General features: G+C 40.9%; 1 protein-coding gene across 1 annotated transcript in view; it reads left to right on the top strand.

The window, feature by feature from the left end:
* LOC132830058 (borealin-like) overlaps positions 1-11,513 on the top strand; it is a 43,134-nt gene extending 31,621 nt beyond the window's left edge. Inside the window, exons 8-11 of the mRNA XM_060847524.1 lie at positions 9,737-9,823; positions 10,077-10,194; positions 10,319-10,405; positions 11,346-11,513. Of these exons, the coding sequence (XP_060703507.1) occupies positions 9,737-9,823; positions 10,077-10,194; positions 10,319-10,405; positions 11,346-11,381 (328 nt within the window). The 3' untranslated portion in view covers positions 11,382-11,513. The remainder of the gene's footprint in view (positions 1-9,736; positions 9,824-10,076; positions 10,195-10,318; positions 10,406-11,345) is intronic.
* Positions 11,514-20,654: the final 9,141 nt, after the last annotated feature.

Raw genomic sequence — 20,654 nt, 5'->3', positions numbered from 1 at the left:
AGTATAGGTGATGCATATACCTCTGCATTATGTTTCTGTTACGTTTGGTGTGTCTTTAAAATTGATTTTGGAGAGTATGTTGATGTTTTTCCATAGATTCTTTGAGGGATGTTGGTGTCTCAAAGCTTCGCTTGGTCAGGATTTGCTGAAATTATGCATATCTCTCTCGATTATCTGGAACATTTGATTAACCAGCACACTCCTGGTCCCAGAGGTGCCAGCTAAAACATGTTCACTGTATATTTCAATAAGGTCACTTATCACTTTTACAAATTCTAATAAGTACAGGCCATATCTACTCAAAGTCCCTGCATACCCCAAGTGAAATATCTCTGGATAGCCTCCAATTCCAGCAAATCCTGATAAGGGGAGCATGATATTTTGTTTGTGCCCTACCTTGTGAGTTTTAGCAAGACTTCCCTATTTCTTTATTCCATTCCCTTTAAAATAAAAGCATATAGTCCATTTGCTTTTCTTATGAACTGCTAAATTTGTGTGCTAGTTTTATATATATGTACAAGGTCATATCTCATAGTGCAGTAGCTTTCTGCAATCTTTCTGCATTTCGATGATATTTGGCTCCACTATTCCTCTGGTCAAAGGTCATAAGACATAGGTGCAGAAAAAGGCCATTTAGCCCATCAAAGCTGCTTTGCCATTCAGTGAGAACGTGACAGATCTGATCATCCTCTATTCCACACTCCTGTCTTTTTCCCATAACACTTGATTCCCTTACTGATTGAAAATACTTGTCTAAGCCTTGAATATACTTAATGACCCAACCTCAACAGCCCTGAGTGCTAAATAATTCCACAGGTTCACTATATTTTTTTTAAAGAATGAAATTTCTTCCCTTCTTTGTCTTCAATGAGTAACCCTTATTATGAGACCATGTCCTCTGGTGCTGGACTCTCCCTCAAGGGGAAAATAACTGTCTGTATCTAACCTGTTGATTTCGCCTTAGAATCTTGTATGTTTCAATAAGGTTCCCTCTCAGTTGTCTTTATTCCATTGAGTACAGGCCCAGTTGTCGTCTCCTTCCTCAGAAGACTGCCCCTCCTTAACTGTTATCAGCTTAGTGAGCCTTCTCCGGATGCCTCCAATGCCAGTGCAACTTTCTTTGGATAAGAGGCTTGAAATTGTCCACCATATTCCAGCTGTGGTCTGATTAGTGACTTGTATCGTTTTAGCAAAACTTCCTGAATTTTATATTCCATTTGCCTTCCTTATTGCCCACTGAAATTGGATGCTAGTTTTTTGCGATTCATAGGCGAGGGCATTCAAATCCCTACATTCCATAGCTTTCCACAGTCTTCCTCTGCTGAAAAATATTCATCCCCTCTTCTTCCTGCCAAAGTGCATGACCTCACATTTCAGCACATCATTGTCCATTGGCCAAGTTTTTCCCTGGCCTGACCTGTCTATAATCCCTCTGCAGATTCTGTGTCACCCTCACCACCTGCCTTCCTGCCTATGTTTGTCATCTGCAAACTTGGCTATAGTACATTCACCTTCCTCATCCAAGTCATCAACATGAATATAGTAAATAATTGCTACCCCAGCATTGATCCCTGTGTCGCACCATGAGTTACAAGTTGCTATCTTGAAACTGCCCCGTTATACCAACTGTTTATTGGCATAACCTCACATTTTCCCACTTATTTCAGCTGCCAGGTGTTAGCCCACTCAGTTAGCCCATCTATATCCCGCTGTAGATTCTTTGGCATCCTCACCACATACTTTCCCATCTGTCTTTGTGTCATCTACAAATTTGTCTATAGTTCATTAATTTCCTTTATCTAAGTCATGAATATATATTGCAAATAAATTTGACGCTAGCATTGATCCCTATGGCACTCTACTAGTTTTACGTTGTATCTTAAAAACGCCTCTCTTTCTCAAGTCTGTCTGCTTTTAGCTAGACAATGCTCTATCCGTTTTAATATACTATCCCCAACATTGTGAGCTCTTATGTAGCGTAGTGTGTAGTACCTTAATGGATTATGTTCTGGAAATAGAAATATTACATCACCATGTTGTTTTGTTTATTCTGTTTATTACCTCTTCAAAGAATTCTGGTAAATTAGTCAGGTATGATTTCCCCTTCTTGAAGCTATGCTGACGGTGCTTAATCATATTATGTATTTCTAATGCTCTGATATCACAGTTGTGAATACATTTCTAGCATTTTCTCTATAACAGATGTAAGCTAATTGCCTGCTTTTGGTCCCCTTCTGTTTTAAATAAGGATGTTACATTGATAGTTTTCCAATTCTCTGGAACTTGCCAGAATAAAGGATACTTTGAAGATCCATATCAGTGCATCCACTATCTGTAAAGGTATTCCATTTAGTATCCTCTGATACATCGCACAGGTTTATGGAACTCTACTTTTAGCCCCTTTGTTTCCATGATGATAATTATTGTTTATTTCCTCCTTCCTCTTTGTCCCTTGTTTCATATTTATTCACCCCTCTACTATTTCCTGGTTCCCCATTTTTATTTTCTCATCCTCTTTCTCTAAAGGACCTATGTTCACTTTGGCACCTGTCTTCCATAAGACAAAGGAGCAGTAATTAGGCCATTCAGCCCATTGTGTCTGATCTGCCATTCAATCATGGCTGATAAGTTTCTCAAAGCCATTCTCCTGCTTTCTCTCCGTAACCCTTAATCCCCTTGACAATCAAGAACCTACTCATCTCCATCATAAATGTACTCAATGACCTGGCATCCACAGTGTTCTGTGACAATGAATTCCATAGATTCACCATACTCTGGCTGAAGACGTTTCTCCTTATCCCTTTTAAAAGGTCTTGCTCTAAGACTTTTATACATCTAAAAAAGATCTTGTTTGTCCCAATATTACTTGCAGATTTACCCTCCAAAGTATTTCCTTATCTCTATTCATTCTATTCATTTTTTTGATCATCCTTTGATGGTTTTTAAAACATTCTCTGACTTGCCACTAATTTTTACCACATGTTTTTTCCTTTCAATTTGATCCTATTCTCAACTTCTTGATGATAAATTGTTTTATTCTCTTCTGAGAATTCTTTATCACTGGGATATGCCTTTGCTTTGAGTCATGAATGATTGTTTTAAATGTCTGCTATTGTTCCTCAATTACCTTTGCTGCTAAATTCACTCCAGCTGACTGTCCTCATTCATTTGTAATTCCCTTATTTATGTTTAGCACCATTGTTTCCTCCCCAAGTTTCTCACTTTCGAACTGAATACAGGTACACGATCTTTATCCGCAACACTCGGGGCCAGTTGGTTTTCAGAATTTGGAATTTTTTGAATTTTGGAATAAGTGATGGTTCAAAGGTGAAATTTTAAAAGAATCTTAGCGAACAGCAGACTCACTGAGTAATTGGCCCTGAGACAAGAATTGAGGCCTGCCAGTGCTGGGCCATGGCCCCCCCCCCCCCCCCACCTCGCGTCATATCTGAGTGACCTGCATCGAGCGGGTGTGGAGTTGGGTTAACAGCACGCCAAACAACCTTGTTACTGAGATTAAAAACTTGACGAAAAGCCTTCGGATTTTGGAGATTTTTGGATTTCAGATGAAAGATTATATTACATTCTATCATGTTATGGTCACTGTTTTGAGGGCATCTTATACTCTGACATCATTTATTGAAACTATCTATGTGCACGGTACCCAACCAAAATAGTCTGATTCCTGGTTAGATCCACAATGTATTATTCTAGGAAACACTCTATAGTGCCCTCTGCCGCCTCCTTCATGGTTTTCTCTGCCAATTTGACTATAAGAAGACTAAAGTCATCCACAATTAATAAACTACCTTCTTACATGCCCACATTATCTCCTGAGTATTTTGTGTTCTATCACAGCTACTGTTAGAAGACCTTTCGATTACTCCCACCAGTGGGGTCATCCCTTTGTTTTAAATGTCTTCCCATATGATTCTTCACCTTCCGATCTAAGGTTGCTTCTTGCTATACTATTCTTCCCGTACTAAAATAGCTACCCAACCAGTCTTTCCTCCTTACCTGTTTCATGCTCATTAACATTTTACACTAACTTTGTGCCATTAATTTGTTTATTCTGTTCCAAATACTATACGTGCAGAAGCAAAGCCATTTTACAATTTTTTTCCCGCCTTGGACCATTTACTGCTGTTTTTTTGTTGCTGAGCTTTCCTGTTCCACCCGGGGAATTGTTATGCAAATGATGATCTGCACTGCTGCCATAATAAACATACACATTTACTCAGCAGTTTCTCCTCTTACATTCAACTACAATACTGCTGCTGTCCAAATTAATTTAAAGACTTCTTTACAGTACGAGTTTTTTGATTTGCTGTGCTGCTAGCCCCAGAACATTTCAACTGAAGCTTGTCTCACCAGAGCAACTCACTTGAGCTGGAACTAAAACCCATTCCATCCACACCAGTCTTTGTGCCACACTATTAACTCCTCGACTTTATTTACCCTGTGCAAGTTTCCCAAGGTTCAGATAGCAATCAAGAAGTTTACTTTGGAGACTGTTTTAACTATGCTCTAGACTGTTTAAATTTCTTCCAGCAGAACAATTTTTCTAGTCCCAGCAATGTCATTAGTACCAACGTGTGAAGGCAGATGAGGTTTAGCATCTTATCAGAAAGACTGTGCCTCTGTCAGTACAGCACCCACCCAAGACCTCACTGGAATGTCAGCCTTCTTTATATGCTCAAGCCATTTATTGGGACTTTAATCTGGATCCTTGTGATCCTTTGATCAAGTATGCCAGCAACTGAGCAGTGACTAACTTGGCATTATATTTTACCTATTGCACATCCATCTTTTGCACCAACCTGTCATGGTTTGTCTATTTTGATTTTAAAAATAACCAGCAGCACAGCTTTATGCATAAACAAAATGAAGGTTTGTCAGTTCAAAACTACTATAGATACATAAGTAAACGTGTCTTGGTTATTATCAAAATATATATAAAGATACAAGTGGGTTGGAATGAAAGATGCCAATAAACTTGTAAGATCAGGCCCTAAGATATAGTTGTTACACTCTAGCATCTGGCAATAGAGATAATGCACTGCCAAAGGCAGTTCAACATGTCTGTTATGTGAATCTTCTCAACGATGTGGAGTGATAAACTCATAATGTTAATAAATTTCAGCCACCTGTATCCAACTAGTTTAAGCTCAGAGACATGATTGGCTGTGTAGTACTTCCTCATAAATCCATCAATCTTCTATGATACACAAGCAATAACTTAATGGTGAAAATCAACTTGTATTTGTATCTCTTATTTATATAAAAGTTTGATGTAATAACATGGTCGCAGAAGCATTGCGAAGCAAAACCTGGCACCAAGCCACAAGATATTAGGGCAGATGGCTTCAAAGAGACGTGGGAATAGGAGAAAGTGAGGACTGGAGATCAGAGTAAAAAAATGTGGTGCTAGAAAAGCACAGGCAGCATCCGAGGAGCAGGAGACTCCACATTTCAAACATAAGCTCTTCATCAGGGAAGACAAAGAACTTATGCTCAAAATGTTGACTATTCTGCTTCTCTGCTGCCAGACTGGCTGTGCTTTTCCAGTGCCACACTTTTTGACATAAGAATAGGAGTAAGCCTTTCAGACTCTCTAGTCTCCACTGATATTCTAGCTCGTAGTTAATCATCTACCTCTGTTGGTTTCCTGTGCTATCACTATACCTTGTATCTCAGTGTCTAGAAATCTGTCAATGTCCATCTTGATCATACTTGATGACTGAACTTCCACAGTCTTCTAGGGTGGAGAATTCCAAGGATCCTCTAATTGAAGAAATTCCTCTTTATCTTAGTCCTGAATAGATAATTGTTTATTTTGAAACTGTATCCTTAGTTCTTGAACCCCCTTCACCCAGCCAGCAAAAATATCATTGCTTCTCATATAGCCTTTTAAGAATTGTCAGTTTTAATTAGATGACCTCTATTTTTTCTAAATCCATTGGAATATAAGCCTAGTTTCCTCAGTGTTCTTTGGGTAGTCCCGTTATCTCAGAAATGTGTCTGATGAATCTCCACTTTACATTTCTGTGGCTAACACATTTTTCCTTGGGTAAGGAGGACAAAACTGCATACTATTCCAGGTGCTGTCTCACTAAGTTTTAATGCAATTGAAGCAAAGCATCTTTGCCTCAGACTTTATGCCTCTTGCAATACATTTCAGCATACTACTTGCATTATTTGCATGTTTTAAGAGTGGTCTTAAAGAAAGATGTGCAGTTATCCAACGTTTTTTCATGAATGTACATATTAAATGTATAAGTAGTTCATGAATCACTTGTTGAACTGTATTCACTGCTGAAACATGGGCAGGTTAAAAGGGGAAAGGAGGGAATTCTAGATTTAGGGACCTTGACAAAAGAAGGCATCACCAACAACTGTGGAACAATTAAAGTAAAAGGTGTTTAAAGGCCAGAAATGGTGTACATAGTTGTAGTTCTGGAGGAGATTAGAGATCAGAGGGGAAGGATGCGAGTTAGGGTAAGGGCAGTGGAGTTTTGGCTTCCATTGAATTGTGAAGAGGGTAGAATGTGCAAGACCAGCCAGAAGCTTACAAGAATAAATGATTCCTGCAGAAGCAGGAAGAGAATAGATACCCTGCATTATTTACTGAAGAATAATTAGTTACAAAAGTATAATTCAATAATGCCACTCTGCAAGTCAGTGGGATGAAGCTAAGATTAAGCTGTGGTCAGCTATATCAAGATCTGCAGAAAGATTGTGACGAACTTGGGAGATAGTTTGACTTATGAGAGTCGCACAGGTTAAAAGCCAACTTAACACTGGGTAATAAAAGTCTGATTTGGAGAGATTGGTACATGGATTTTGTTAATAAAGGAATAGAATAAGAAAATGGGCAACACTGTGGCTCAGTCGTTAATACTGCTGCCACACAGCACCACAGACCCCAGTTCGATTCCACCCTCTGGTGACTATCTGTTTGGAGTTTGCGCGTTCTTCCCGTGACTCTGTAAGCTTCTGCCGGTGCTCCAGTTTCCTCCCACACTCCAAAAATGTGCAAGTTAGATGGATTAGTAATGCTAAATTACCCAGAGTTCAGGGATGTGTAGGTTAGATGCGTTAGTCATGAGGAATGTAAGAAGTTATAAAGCAGCGATCTAAAACAGGCGCACCTCATCCCACAATCTGTAAAACAAATGTGAAAAGTGGTGTAACCTGCTTTTCGGCAACTTCTAGTGGGCGGCACGGTGGCACAGTGGTTAGCACTTCTGCCTCACAGCGCCAGAGACCTGGGTTCAATTTCCGCCTCAGGCGACTCTGTGTGGAGTTTGCACATTCTCCCTTTGTCTGTGTGGGTTTCCTCCGGGTGCTCCGGTTTCCTCCCATGATCCAAAAAAAAAAGGTGCTGGTTAGGTGAATTGGCCATGCTAAATTGCCCATAGAGGCAGGTGAAGGGGTAAATGTAGGGGAATGGGTCTGGGTGGGTTGCCCTTCGGTGGATCAGCGTGAACTTGTTGGGCCGGAGGGGCCTGTTTCCACACTGTAAATAATCTAATCTAAAAAAAATCCCTGACATTCACTTTAAAATCAATGAACGATGCTTTATTTATTTACTTAATTTGTTCACTGTTAGATAAATAAACTAAACTATTAACAAACTCCATAAATCCCTTCTAATTATTCTATTGCAGAATAAAGCAAAATTCAAAGGTGTGTTTTTCCAATAAAAATAAGTCCCATTCATATTTTTAAAAAATTAGTCCTTTGAAATTAGAGCCGGGATACGTGTCTTCTGTGCCTTCTGTCAATTCTTCACACAAGAATGTTAATGAACTGTGCCAATATTACCGTTGTTACTTAGATGGTGCTCTCTCTAAGACATTGAGGAGGCTGAGAGAGTCAGCGATTCTCTGAGAGCTAGGGGCTGTTAGCTCTGGGTGGCAACTAGTTCTGGGCTGTTTTTTTAAAACCTTTTGATAACATATCAATATTTTTTCCTACAGGATTGGTCCAATGTTATCAAAACCGTCAGTTTTAAATTTAATAGCTTTTTGGTGTCTAAGTACCTGGTTCAAATTCATTGGCTAAATTCAAAAGCTTGTTGTCTTGGTTAAATCTGCTGTTTATCCTGCTAACTGTATGGTCTTTTCATGCTAATATTTCAATTCAGGTGCTCTCTGTGTACTTGCAAACTTTCAAGCTGCTGTTCACAGACATCCATTTTAAGTCTCTAAGCACAGAAAAAGTACACAATCTTTTAAAGGGACCGTGCCATTCCCCTGCCCCAAGCACTTTACAAACACCAAATTCTAATTTACTGCCTCCCAATCTACAAATACTGTACCCAGCTTTGCAACTAGTGTTACAGGGATCAGGAAGGGGGATAGGTCTGGGTGGGATGTTCTTCGGAGGCTTGGTGTGGACTTGTTGGGCCGAATGGCCTGTATTACACACTGTAGAGATTCTAAGAATACATCTAGAGGTGACAGTACAATCAAAACTTTAAAGAGAAAAAGAACTTTGAATATGGGATATTAATTTTACAAAAAAACCCTTTGATATTCTAAGGGGTTGGATGACAATAACAGATTTGACAGAGAAGAAGACAGTACCTTAAAGGAGAGACCTATTCACAATATCAGCTAATGTTATAACCAGAAAGGGAAGCTTGGGTATAGTTCAATTATAGTCATACTGAGAAATCTGAACTCTGATAGGACATAAGAAAGATGGGAGAACCAAGAAGATGATTGAGTTTGCGTAGGGTTGGAAGGCACGTCAAGAAAGTGTGGCTGTGAGTGAGGCAAAGGAAGGAAGGAAAGTGCTAGTCTTAGTTGATCAAGCCTTGACATTCTGAGATGATCCTGGAATATTGAACAATTTTGGCTAATGAGAGCAAGATCCAATCATATTTTATATGGTCCAGTCAGATCTGAATGACAAAACCAATTGTCCTCCAGATCAATTCTGTTCAAGTCTGCACCCTTTGGATTTGTGAGTAGAGATGAAACCTACCAAGTGGAATAGCCAGAGACTAATAGTTCAAAAGTGATGGCCATGCATGTGGATTGGGAACTCTGATGGTTGAGATTAAGGTAGGGCAATAAACTTAAACTATAGAGAATGATGAATTGAGAAGAAGGTTAGAGAAAATGTGTCATCATCCCTAGTTAAGTTTGAATAAAAGTTGTGATGTCCACTTCATTATTGACCATCTCCTGCAAGGTAAGAAGATGATAAGCTGATTCCACTGGCTACAGAGTCTAGAGCAGGATGTTGGCATTTTAGGGTATGTATCAGCTATTTTGGACTGGGTTGAAAAATTTCTTCGTTCCAAGGTCAGGACTTTCTGGAGGCAGCAGAGACTGTCAACTGATTATTTCCAAGAGTAAAGTTTATAGATTTATGGGCATCAAGGGCATCAAAGAATTGTAATAGTGTCATAAAGTGGAGTTGGCTGTGATCATATTGAACAACGGAATGACTTGGCCTTATAACTGACGCCAGCTTTGGTTTGTGTTGAAAAAGCAATACACATCTTTGTGGCAATACTCAGTCATGTCAGTGTACTGCTGATTTTTCTCCAATCTTCTAAATGTAAGGTGTAACTTTGAAGAGCTTCTAATGAAATCTTAATTAGAATGTGAAAGCATTTGATTTCCTCTCTGTTAAGCACAAGATCTTGGTTATCTGGAATTGGGTAAACACTTTTTCCTTCTATTTGACTTCTGACAAAATATTTTGTTCAATTGTACAGGAACAGCAGAACCAAAGGCCTACGTTCTACAAGTAACGGTGATATCTGGGGACCCACGCCACTGATAACACCTAAATTTGATTCAAGGTCAGTTTTTTAAGAGTTCACACTATCTAACAAATATTGAATTTCTATGAATCACATAACTGGAAAAACTTTATCTTCTGGTATCCAAACTGAAAAAATTGATGTGAAAGAAAAGTTATTTTTTGACACATTGCTGTGATTGTAAGATGTGAAATATTCTTTTACCCACCCTTCCCTGTGAGATTTGTTTTAGTACAAAAGCATTCAAACATGTAACTACGTAGTTGAGATAATCTGGTAAAACGGTTCACAGATTACCAAAGACGACAACGCGCTTACGAAAAGTTGGGGAGCGTGTATATAGCTTTTCAGGAAGCCCACTCTCTGAACCCAAAGAAATGACCATCAGCGTCCCCACTCAGGATGGACAGGTGAGCTTATATGGCTTGAAGACTTTTGATATCATTCCTCTAACAGCTTCTCAATCTGTAAATGAGAGCTTTTAGCATCCTGTAGTTCTAGTGAAGACTGAATTACATTTTTCCTATGTTTTAGAATATCCAACTTCTGGCCAGCAAAATAAATAATACAGATTTTAGTCAACTAGATGACAAGACATTTAAAAGTTTTGAGCAACTCTCTGTAAGTATTATTTTGTTTGGCTGAGTATTTGGCTTACTGTGAATTTGCATGTAGCATGTGGGTCTCGTGGCTCCTCAATGAGGAAAATTTTTACCAACGTGAGTGCTCCCATGGCCTTTGGGAGATGGGATCCTTGTAGTCACCCTCCACTTCTCGCTTGCTCACTCTCCCACCGCTCACTGTCACTGGCCCCAATTCACCCATCAGCTCACTTTTCTTGTATTTATTGATTTTGCATGAGATCGTTCATCCATTGTTGAACTATAACACGGTCTTGACCTCCAGACCTCTGCAACCACGTTCTAACAAGCTTTCACTGTAGTTTTAGTTACCTGTGTTTTGGGTTGTAACAATTCTGTCTTAATATTAAATATCTGCTCTGTTGAAATTAAAGTGCTTGAGAACCCAAATATTTTCCAATTGGGTGTCTGTAAAGTTTAGTTTTTCCACACTTCAGGGAATTCTGAGATTAAAGAGTGACCCATTATCAATTCTCTTTATATAAAGAAATATTGCTTCTGAGTTTGCATAAGTCTATGAATTTAGCAATTTCCATTACTGGACCTTGCTTTTAAACATCAGATTTCTATGTATCAAAGTGTAAAATGGGCTACCCTTAAAAATAAGAACCTCAGATGGTCATTTATTAGAACCATTAAGATTTTCCACACACACACACACACACACACACACACACACACACACACACACACACACACACACACACTTGCCTGCAGATTGGCTAAGCTGGGTGCTGCAATATATTGTAACATGCACATATATATCAAAGAATGAGCAACTCCAATAACTTTCTATAATTGAATGACAAAAGTAACAGAAATCTTTATTGTAGTATTGTTGTGTGCACAGGTGGAGTTTGGTCAAAAAGGTGTGAAATAAATGTGCAATATTTTAATTTGCATTTGCTTTTATCCTGTAGCATCAGCTCAATGAAATGTTAAAGACACGAAGATGAAAGCTCAGATGCCAGCCTTCCATGCTGGTTTTAAACATATATCATTTACGTTGTACCTGGATAGTGATTAAAAGCTTTTTTTGTTGTTGTTAAAACTGTATTTTGTTAATAAATACTTTTTATAATCAGAAACAGCCTGCTACTTGTTCCACTACTTCACAAAGAAGCTGCTCATTCTCTGAATTTCAAGCCACATCTATGTTCTAGTGGGTTCACCTGTTATCTATGGTGTAAAGCTTTTCCTAGATCCACGGTAATTAACGATTCAATATATATTATTCTAAATGCCAGAATTCATTGCCCATGCCTCATTTAGAAGGATAGTTATTGATCACCCACCCAAACCACTAGTCTGAATGGTGAATGCACTCAGTAGTTTGATATACTTGCTTTCTAGGCCACTTCTCTGAGCATAAGACCATAAGACATAGGAGTGGAAGTAAGGCCATTCGGCCCATCGAGTCCACTCCGCCTTTCAATCATGGCTGATGGGCATTTCAACTCCACTTACCAGCGTTCTCCTCATAGCCCTTAATTCCTCGAGACAACAAGAATCTATCATTCTCTGCCTTGAAGACATTTAGAGTCCCGGCCTCCGCTGCACCCTGTGGCAATGAATTCCACAGGCCCACCACTCTCTAGCTGAAGAAATGTCTCCGCATTTCTGTTCTGTATTGACCCCCTCTAATTCTAAGGCTGTGTCCACCGGTCCTAGTCTCCTCGCCCAATGGAAACAATTTCCTAGCGTCCACCCTTTCCAAGCCATGTATTGTACGTCTCTATTAAGTCTCCCCTTAATCTTCTAAACTCCAATGAATACAATCCCAGCAATTTGGAATCTACCACATTTTTTTATAGTATGTTGCATATAACCTTGACTGGGCAATGGTGGCAGATTTCATTCGCTAATAATGTTTTTTGAGCTTTTGTGAAAAACTGACATCATCTTGGCCCCTTGCAGAGACCACCTTTTACTTTTTTTTCAAAAACTGGGTTCAAAATTTGGGGATTTGAAGTCAATGTCTCGGTGGTTAATCTAGTGACAGTTTGTTCCCTGAATTTTCTCCTGTGAGTAAACATTTAAAATGCAATGTCTTCAATTTCTATGCATACTTGTTCACCTTTACACGATGCGTTAGAAAGGTCAGCTGTAATTAGAAGTTGGAAGTTCCCCTGGATTAGATGAAATGTTTCTGAAGATACGCAGGGAGGTGTGGGTAAGAATTGCTGAGGAACTGATCATAAGCTTGTAATTTTCCTGAGGATTGGGATTGGTGCCAGAAGATTGGAGAACTATAAATTTTGGACAGTTGTTCAACAAAGTGTGTACAGATTGAGCGTAATCAGAAACCATCAGTTTAACCTTGATTGTAGGAAATCTTTGGGGTGTTACTCCAGTGCAAAATTTGCAGTCACTTGAGAAAGTGTGAATTAATTAAGGAAAGCCAGCATGATTTGTTAAAGACCATTTGTATTTAACAAACTTGAATGAGTATTTGATGAGTAAATAGAGAGAGGTGAAATGGTGTATGTGAACTTCCAAAGAATGTTTGATAAAATAGCATAGAACATGCTTCCAGCTAAATAAAAGGAAGGAGGCTTGGAAGGTGCCTGTGTGACAGGAAATGGGGTTCTGGGGAAGCAGTGATTTTGGACTGGATGAAGGAATTGATCTGTCATGTTCCCTCTCTGCGACACAGCCTGTCAGAGGTTTCACACATGCCAATGGACGTGACAATGCATTGATTTCCAACTCTGGATACTACTGCTGCTCATTTGTCCTCAGAAGTTTGTGCACCAGAAAGAAACAATAATGAGAACATAGTTCAGCAGGCATCTGTACGAAGACTACTGCTTTTCTTAATATTATGGAGACTTGTGTGTTGGATATAATTCCAAAATGTGCACGTAACACTTAGAGATATAACGAAGGACAGTGATCAACTGACAGAGGGAATGATTGGGCACATGCAGAGGTAATTTAAAGTAGAGAAATGATACGTTTTTGTATGAAGAAGAACGAGGGGAGGCAATATAAATTCAGTGGGCGGCACGGTGGCACAGTGGTTAGCACTGCTGCCCCACAGCGCCAGAGACCCAGGTTCAATTCCCACCTCAGGTGACTGACTGTGTGGAGTTTGCACGTTCTCCTCGTGTCTGCGTGGGTTTCCTCCGGGTGCTCCGGTTTCCTCCCACAGTCCAAAGATGTGCAAGTCCGGTGAATTGGCCAAGCTAAATTGCCCGTAGTGTTAGATAAGGGGCAAATGTAGGGGTATGGGTGGGTTTCGCTTCGGCGGGTCGGTGTGGACTTGTTGGGCCGAAGGGCCTGTTTCCACACTGTGTAAGTAATCTAATCTAATCAAACAGATTATATATACACCAAATGATTGAAGGTGGCTGGATAGGTTGAAGAGTAATTCTGTTGTTGTGGTTCTGGTTGCCGAGCTGGGAATTTGTGTTGCAGACGTTTCATCCCCTGTCTAGGTAACATCCTCAGTGCTTGGAAGGCTTCACAGGAGTCTGCCAAGCACTGAGGATGTCACCTAGACAGGGGACGAAACGTCTGCAACACAAATTCCCAGCTCGGCAACCAGAACCACAAGAACAATGAGCACCTGAGCTACAAATCTTCTCCCAAACTTTGAAGTAATTCTGTCTTTTAAATAGTCATAGAGATGTACAGCACAGAAAAAAGACCCTTTGGTCCAACTTGTCCATGCTGACCAGATATCCTAAATGAATCTGGTCACATTTGGCCTATTTCCCTCAATCCTTCCTATTGATATACCCATCCAGTTGCCTTTTAAATATTGTAAATGTACCAGCCTCCTCTGGCAGCTCATTCCATACATGCACCCCCTTCTGCATGAAAACATTGCCACTTAGGTCCCTAGTAAATCTTTCTCCTCTCGCCTTAAACCCATACCCTCTAGTTCTGGATTCCCCTATCCTGGGAAAAAATCTTAGCCTTCACCTTATCCATTTCCCCTCATGAATTTATAAACCTCTACAAGGTCACCCCCTCAGCCTCCAATCCTCCAGGGAAAGTAGCTCCAGCTTATTAAGCATGTCCCAAATAGCTCAAATCTTTTCTGCACACTTGCAACTTTAACAACATCTTTCCTAAAGCAAGTGTTATGGGTGGGCCAGACCCCCTCAAAACATTTCAAGAAGGAAGGCCAAACCCTAACTTTGCTAGTTGTTTTAAGCAGGTGTAGAGTGGATATTTCAGGAGTGATGCAGCTGGTCAACAGATTTTTTTTTTACATAGCGTAAGGAATTAATAAATAAGAGAACAGAAGACAAAATACCTTAGTCTGTTGGGTTTTCAGACAGGTTATCTCAACTTAAATGATGCTGTTCCAAATGCCGGCGACAGTGCCCATCAAGACCTCCTTGGCAAAAAGGTCAAATCAGTTACAGGTTCTTACAAAGGAGGAAGATGTCCAAGAGATTGTGCATGGTTCCTCTTTCCACTGTCACTGTCCTTTTGGATTCCCCTGCTTAAACTGACCAGCAGCTCCTGAACAGCCAGACTGCTAAAACCAAAACAAACCAGAAAAAAAGCTGAGCCAGGAGAACTGGCCCCTCCCCTTTCATTGTACAAGTGTTTTTTTTTGTGTATAAACTTAAAAGCTTCTTCAAGTAGATAAACCCAGACATCATGGAACCTATGACTTTATGACAACTCTGGGGGAAAAACCAAGGACAACATAACCTTGTAGGAGCAGCATTGTCACAATAACACAAGTTACGAAGAATCTTCAGGAAACACAGGTTTGGCATCAACTGGAATATTGTCCCCAATTCTGATCTCTGCACTTTGAGGAGGATATGAAGACTCCAGGGAGAATGAAGATTTACAAGAATGATTCCACGGAGGTGAGACCTAGAAATATAGAAAATAGGAGCAGGCCATTCACTATGGCCATGTCTGGGGATCATCCAACTCCATCCCCTGCTCCTGCATTCTCTCTATACACTTTCGTTCTCTTTAGAATGAGCAGGCATATCTAACTTCATATGGCAAACATACAAGTTTTGGTCTCGACTGCTTTGTCTCCCAATCTCATCCTGTTGAAATTTTATCATTTTTGTGAGAATCTCTCGCGTTGGTCTAAGCTCCAATGAGCAGTCCTAACCAATCCAAAGTCTTAATACTCCACCCCAGGTGTTTGTCTAATAAACCTTCAATTCACTCCCTCCATAGCTAGGTTATCCATCTACAGATAAATAAACAAAGTGAAATCCAAAAGCCAAGTGTGACCTTGCAAATGATCTATGGAATTGCGTCCAGACATCCCTGTTCCTGTACTTTAATCCTCTCACTGTGAAGACCAATATATCATTTGCTGCCTTCACTGCATGTTCACCTTCAATGACTAGTGTTTGATGGCATTCTGGTCTTGTTGCATGTCCCCCTTTCCTAATTTGTCACCCTTCAGATAATCTGCCTTCCTGTTTTTGCTACTAAAGCTTTTGCAACATTTAACATCATTTGTACTCTTGTATGTTAATGGATTTGCCCAGACTCTCAACTTGGTCAGATTACACTGACACATTTCTGCATTCTTAAGTTCACCTTCCCCCTCAGCTTTATGCGGTCTGCAAACTTGGAGGTTTTTATGTTTAGTTCTCTTCTAAATCATTTCAGTGAGATGGATTGACAGGAGAAGGTGGGATTGTTCCTTTTACAGAGAATGAAATGTCATAAAACCTAAGGAGTCTAGACATGGGAAGGTTTGAGAACAGAGATTGCCATTTTAAGATTAATGACAAAAAGCCCAACACAAAGATAATGGGGAGAGAGAAGTTATGGTGTGGAATCTACGTAGTGAATGACAGCATTCAGTTTTAGTTTTCAAAAGGAAATTCGATAAACACCTGAAGAAAAAAGGTATTTGCAGCAATGTGGGGAAATCATGGAGGATTGAGTCCGGCTATGTTGCTGTTGCAGAGAAACTGCAGAGGCAAAACAGACTTAATTATATTCTGTGCTATCACCATCTATAATGACTCCATTCCCTGAGCCAAGTTGTCTCGTACAGCGAGATGAATTAACACTTTTTAATGAAAGAGAAATTGCTGAAGATATAATAGGAACTTTACCATAAATGTTCTTTCAATGTCCAGGAATAAAATTGAAAATGTGATGTATTTTTTTTCCTCAGGTGACCAAGGAGTCCATTTTTTTGACCGGGGAAGAGTAGTATGGGTAAAGTGGATTTTTTTTATAAAGTTGGTTCTTTAAAACCTGAGTATTTGCAGTAAATTCCACATGCATGATTGCACGCAAATGATCACTTTATTATCTGTGTAATGAGGCAGGCTTGATTTAAGGAGCTTAAGCTAAACACACACTTAGGAGTTGTGACCATATTATGATAGAATTCACGATGCAATATAAGATGAAAAAGCTTGAATCAGATGTAATTGTTCTACAATTGATTTTAAAGGTAATTACAAAGACAAAGGAGGAGCTGGCCTGAATTGATTGGAAGGAGAGCTGAGCTGGGAAGAGCAGCAATGGCAGAAGTTTTGGGGATTAATTTGGGGCTTATAGCAGAAATTCATCCCAAGAAAGAAGAAACGTACACAGAAGAGGACCAGTCAACCGTGGCTCACAAGGATGGTCAGGGACAGCATAAAAGTAAATGAAAAAAGCTTACAATCTCTATTTGGATGCCAGAGGATTGGGAAGTGTTTAAAAACTAGCATAGGATACTGAAGAAGCAGTAATGGGGGAAGATGAAATATGAGGATATAATAGCTAGTAATTGAGAAAATGATTGCAAAATTGTACTGCTGACAAATGAGGCCAGAGAAGAAGTAATGAGGAACAGAAGAAATGGAGGAAGAACTGAATGGGTACTTTGCATATGTCTTCATGGTGGAAGATATTAGCATGTCCGAACTTCCAGAGTCAGGAGCAGAAGTGAGTGTAGTGGCCATCGAAAAGGTGTTGGGGATGCTGAAAGGTCTGAAAGTGGATAAATCACCTGGACTCTGATGGAGATTGGAGAGGGCATTGGTGGTGCTCTTTCAGGAATCCTTGGAGTCAACAGGGTTCTAGAGGTTAGGAAAATGGTTAATGTACCACACCTGCTTAAGAAAGGAGGAAGGCAGAATAGGGAAAATTTTAGGCCAGTTGGCCTGATCTCTATCATTGGTAAGAGTTTAGAGTCCTCTATTAAAAATGACATTGCAGTGGACTTGGAAGTACATGGTCAGACAGGGCAGAGTCAGCACAACTTCATTAAGATGAGGTCATGTCTGACAAATCTGGTAAGAATTCCTTTGAGGAGTTAACTAGCAATTTGGGCAAATGAAAACTAGTGGATGCAATCTATTGGATTTCCAGAAGGCCTTTGACAAGGCACCACACTGGAGGCTGCTAAATACACCACACAGGAGGCCATTTGGGTTGTACGGTCTTTCTTCAAAGACCGCAAATTCCCCCCAGACGTGATCGACGATGCCCTCCACCACATCTCCTCCACTTCCCGCTCCTCCGCCCTTGAGCCCCGCCCCTCCAACCGCCACCAAGACAGAACCCCACTGGTTCTCACCTACCACCCCACCAACCTCTATATACAGCGTATCATCCGCCGTCATTTCCACCACCTCCAAACAGACCCCACCACCAGGGATATATTTCCCTCCCCTCCCCTATCAGTGTTCCAGAAAGACTACTCCCTCTGTGACTCCCTCGTCAGGTCCACACCCCCCACCAACCCAACCTCCACTCTCAGCACCTTTTCCTGCAACCGCAAGAAATGCAAAACTTGCCCCCACACCTCCTCCCTTATTTCTTTCCAAGGCCCCAAGGGATCCTTCCATATCCACCACAAATTCACCTGCACCTCCTCACACATCATCTATTGCATCCGTTGCACCCAATATGGCCTCCACTATATTGGGGAGACAGGCCGCCTACTTGCGGAACGTTTCAGAGAACATCTCTGGGACACCCGGACCAACCAACCCAACCACCCCGTGGCTCAACACTTCAACTCCCCCTCCCACTCACCAAGGACATGCAGGTCCTTGGACTCCCCCATTGCCAGACCATAACAACACAACGGTTGGAGGAAGAGCGCCTCATCTTCCGCCTAGGAACCCTCCAACCACAAGGGATGAACTCAGATTTCTCCAGTTTCCTAATTTCCCCTCCCCCCACCTTGTCTTAGTCAAATTCCTCGAACTCAGCACCGCCTTCCTAACCTGCAATCTTCTTCCTGACCTCTCCGCCCCATCCCACTCCGACCTATCACCCTCACCTTGACCTCCTTCCACCTATCGCATCTCCCTCCTCCCTACCTTTTATCTTAGCCTGCTGGACATATTTTCCTCATTCCTGATGAAGGGCTTATGCCCAAAACGTCGAATCTCCTCCTTGGATGCTGCCTGACCTGCTGCGCTTTTCCAGCAACACATTTTCAGCAATAACCTCTTGTTGGCCACTCTTCCCCCATGAGAATATTCTGCACCCTGTCTGAGACATCCTTGATCCTGGCACCAGGGAAGCAAAACACCATTTTGATTTTTTGCTGCTGGCCACCGCAACGTCTGTCTGTACCTCGGACTAGAGAGTCCCCTAACACAATTGATCTCTTGGAACCCGACATACCCCTCGTTGCATGAGAGCCTGTCTCGATACCAGAAACTTGGCTGTTTGTGCTATGTTCCCCTGAAAATTCAGCACCTCCTACATTTTCCAAACAGCATATTTGTTTGAAATGAGGATAGCCACAAAAGATTCTTGCACTAACTGCCAACCTCTCTTACCTTTCCTGGAGTTACCCCAGCTATGTGACTGTATCTGTGACTGTTCCCCCTTCCTATAACTGCCATCTATCCCCTTGCTCTTGTAAATTCCTCATTGCCTGTAACTGTCTCTTGAACCGATCCATTTGATCTGATAGGATTCACAACCGACCGCATTTATTGCAGATATAATCCTTAGTAACCCGTAAACTCTCCCTAAACTCCCACATCTGACAAGAAGAGCATATCATTCTACTAAAAGCCACTTTTGCTCCTTTGCAATCTATAGACCAGAAAAGAGCACCGTATTATTCCTTTACAAAACACCGCCCTGGGTTAAATTAATAGTTATGGCTTATATTTTAAGTTTAATCAAGAGACATATCTCTTTAAAACATATAATCAAGAAAGAATCCACTCTATCGCTACTGCAGACTTACTGTAAGGTCATGCTTAAATATTCACTTATGTTTCATTGTTGTTACCTCTTCCCAAATAGGTTCCTCCAAGATTAGATTATATTACTTACAGTGTGGAAACAGGCCCTTCGGCCCTATAAGTCCACACCAACCCGCCGAAGCGCAACCCACCCATACCCCTACATTTACCCCTTACCTAACACTTCGGGCAATTTAGCATGGCCAATTCACCTGACCTGCACATCTTTGGACTGTGGGAGGAAACCGGAGCACCCGGAGGAAACCCACGCAGACACGGGGAGAACATGCAACCTCCACACAGTCAGTCGCCTGAGGTGGGAATTGAACCCAGGTCTCTGGCACTGTGAGGCAGCAGGGCTAATCACTGTGCCACCGTGCCGCCCACTAAAAAGTTGTGAATTTCACTATTTGTTAATTTTATCAGATGCCCTCTGATGTCCAGTGATACATGAATTCAAACAGCAAAGGCAGTAACTGTTCAGGTTCACTATGGTATCAGTTTCTTTCTCTCTCTCTCTGTCCTCTGCACTGACCTTACCATGTGCTTCCTTTGTCTGTCCTCTCCCTTTTAAAAATGCTGTTGTTTTGACTTTTCTCCAAAGTTCCTAAACAATGCAACAGCACATAAAACAGTACTTTGAGGAAATCATCTCCAACCCCTAAAATACCTCAAAAAAGGACTAGCCTGTTACAGCCAGAAATCTTTCCCATCCTCCATCTTGGATTATCCAGAAGGCTGTTTCCACGGAAACTGTGACAAGAGGGCAAAGGCTCAAAATTAGGGGGAGCAGATTTAAGACTGAATTGAGAAGGAACTTCTTCATCCAAAGGGTTGTGAATCTGTGGAATTCCATGCCCAGTGAAGTAGTTGAAGCTTTCTCATTGAATGTTTTTTAAAGCTAAAATAGATTTTTTTTGAACAGTAAAGAAGTTTCAGGGAGAGAGGAAAGGGTCGTATGAGGGAGCCGTGGTTTAATAAGGAATTGGAATCACTTGTTAAAGGAAAGAGGGCGGCCTATGTAAAGATGAGGCGTGAAGGTTCAATTGGGGTGATTGAGAGTTATAA

The sequence above is a fragment of the Hemiscyllium ocellatum genome, chromosome 30 (genome assembly GCF_020745735.1).
Source record: "Hemiscyllium ocellatum isolate sHemOce1 chromosome 30, sHemOce1.pat.X.cur, whole genome shotgun sequence".
NCBI classification, from domain to species: Eukaryota; Metazoa; Chordata; class Chondrichthyes; order Orectolobiformes; family Hemiscylliidae; genus Hemiscyllium; species Hemiscyllium ocellatum.
This window is presented reverse-complemented; position numbering and strand designations above follow the sequence as displayed.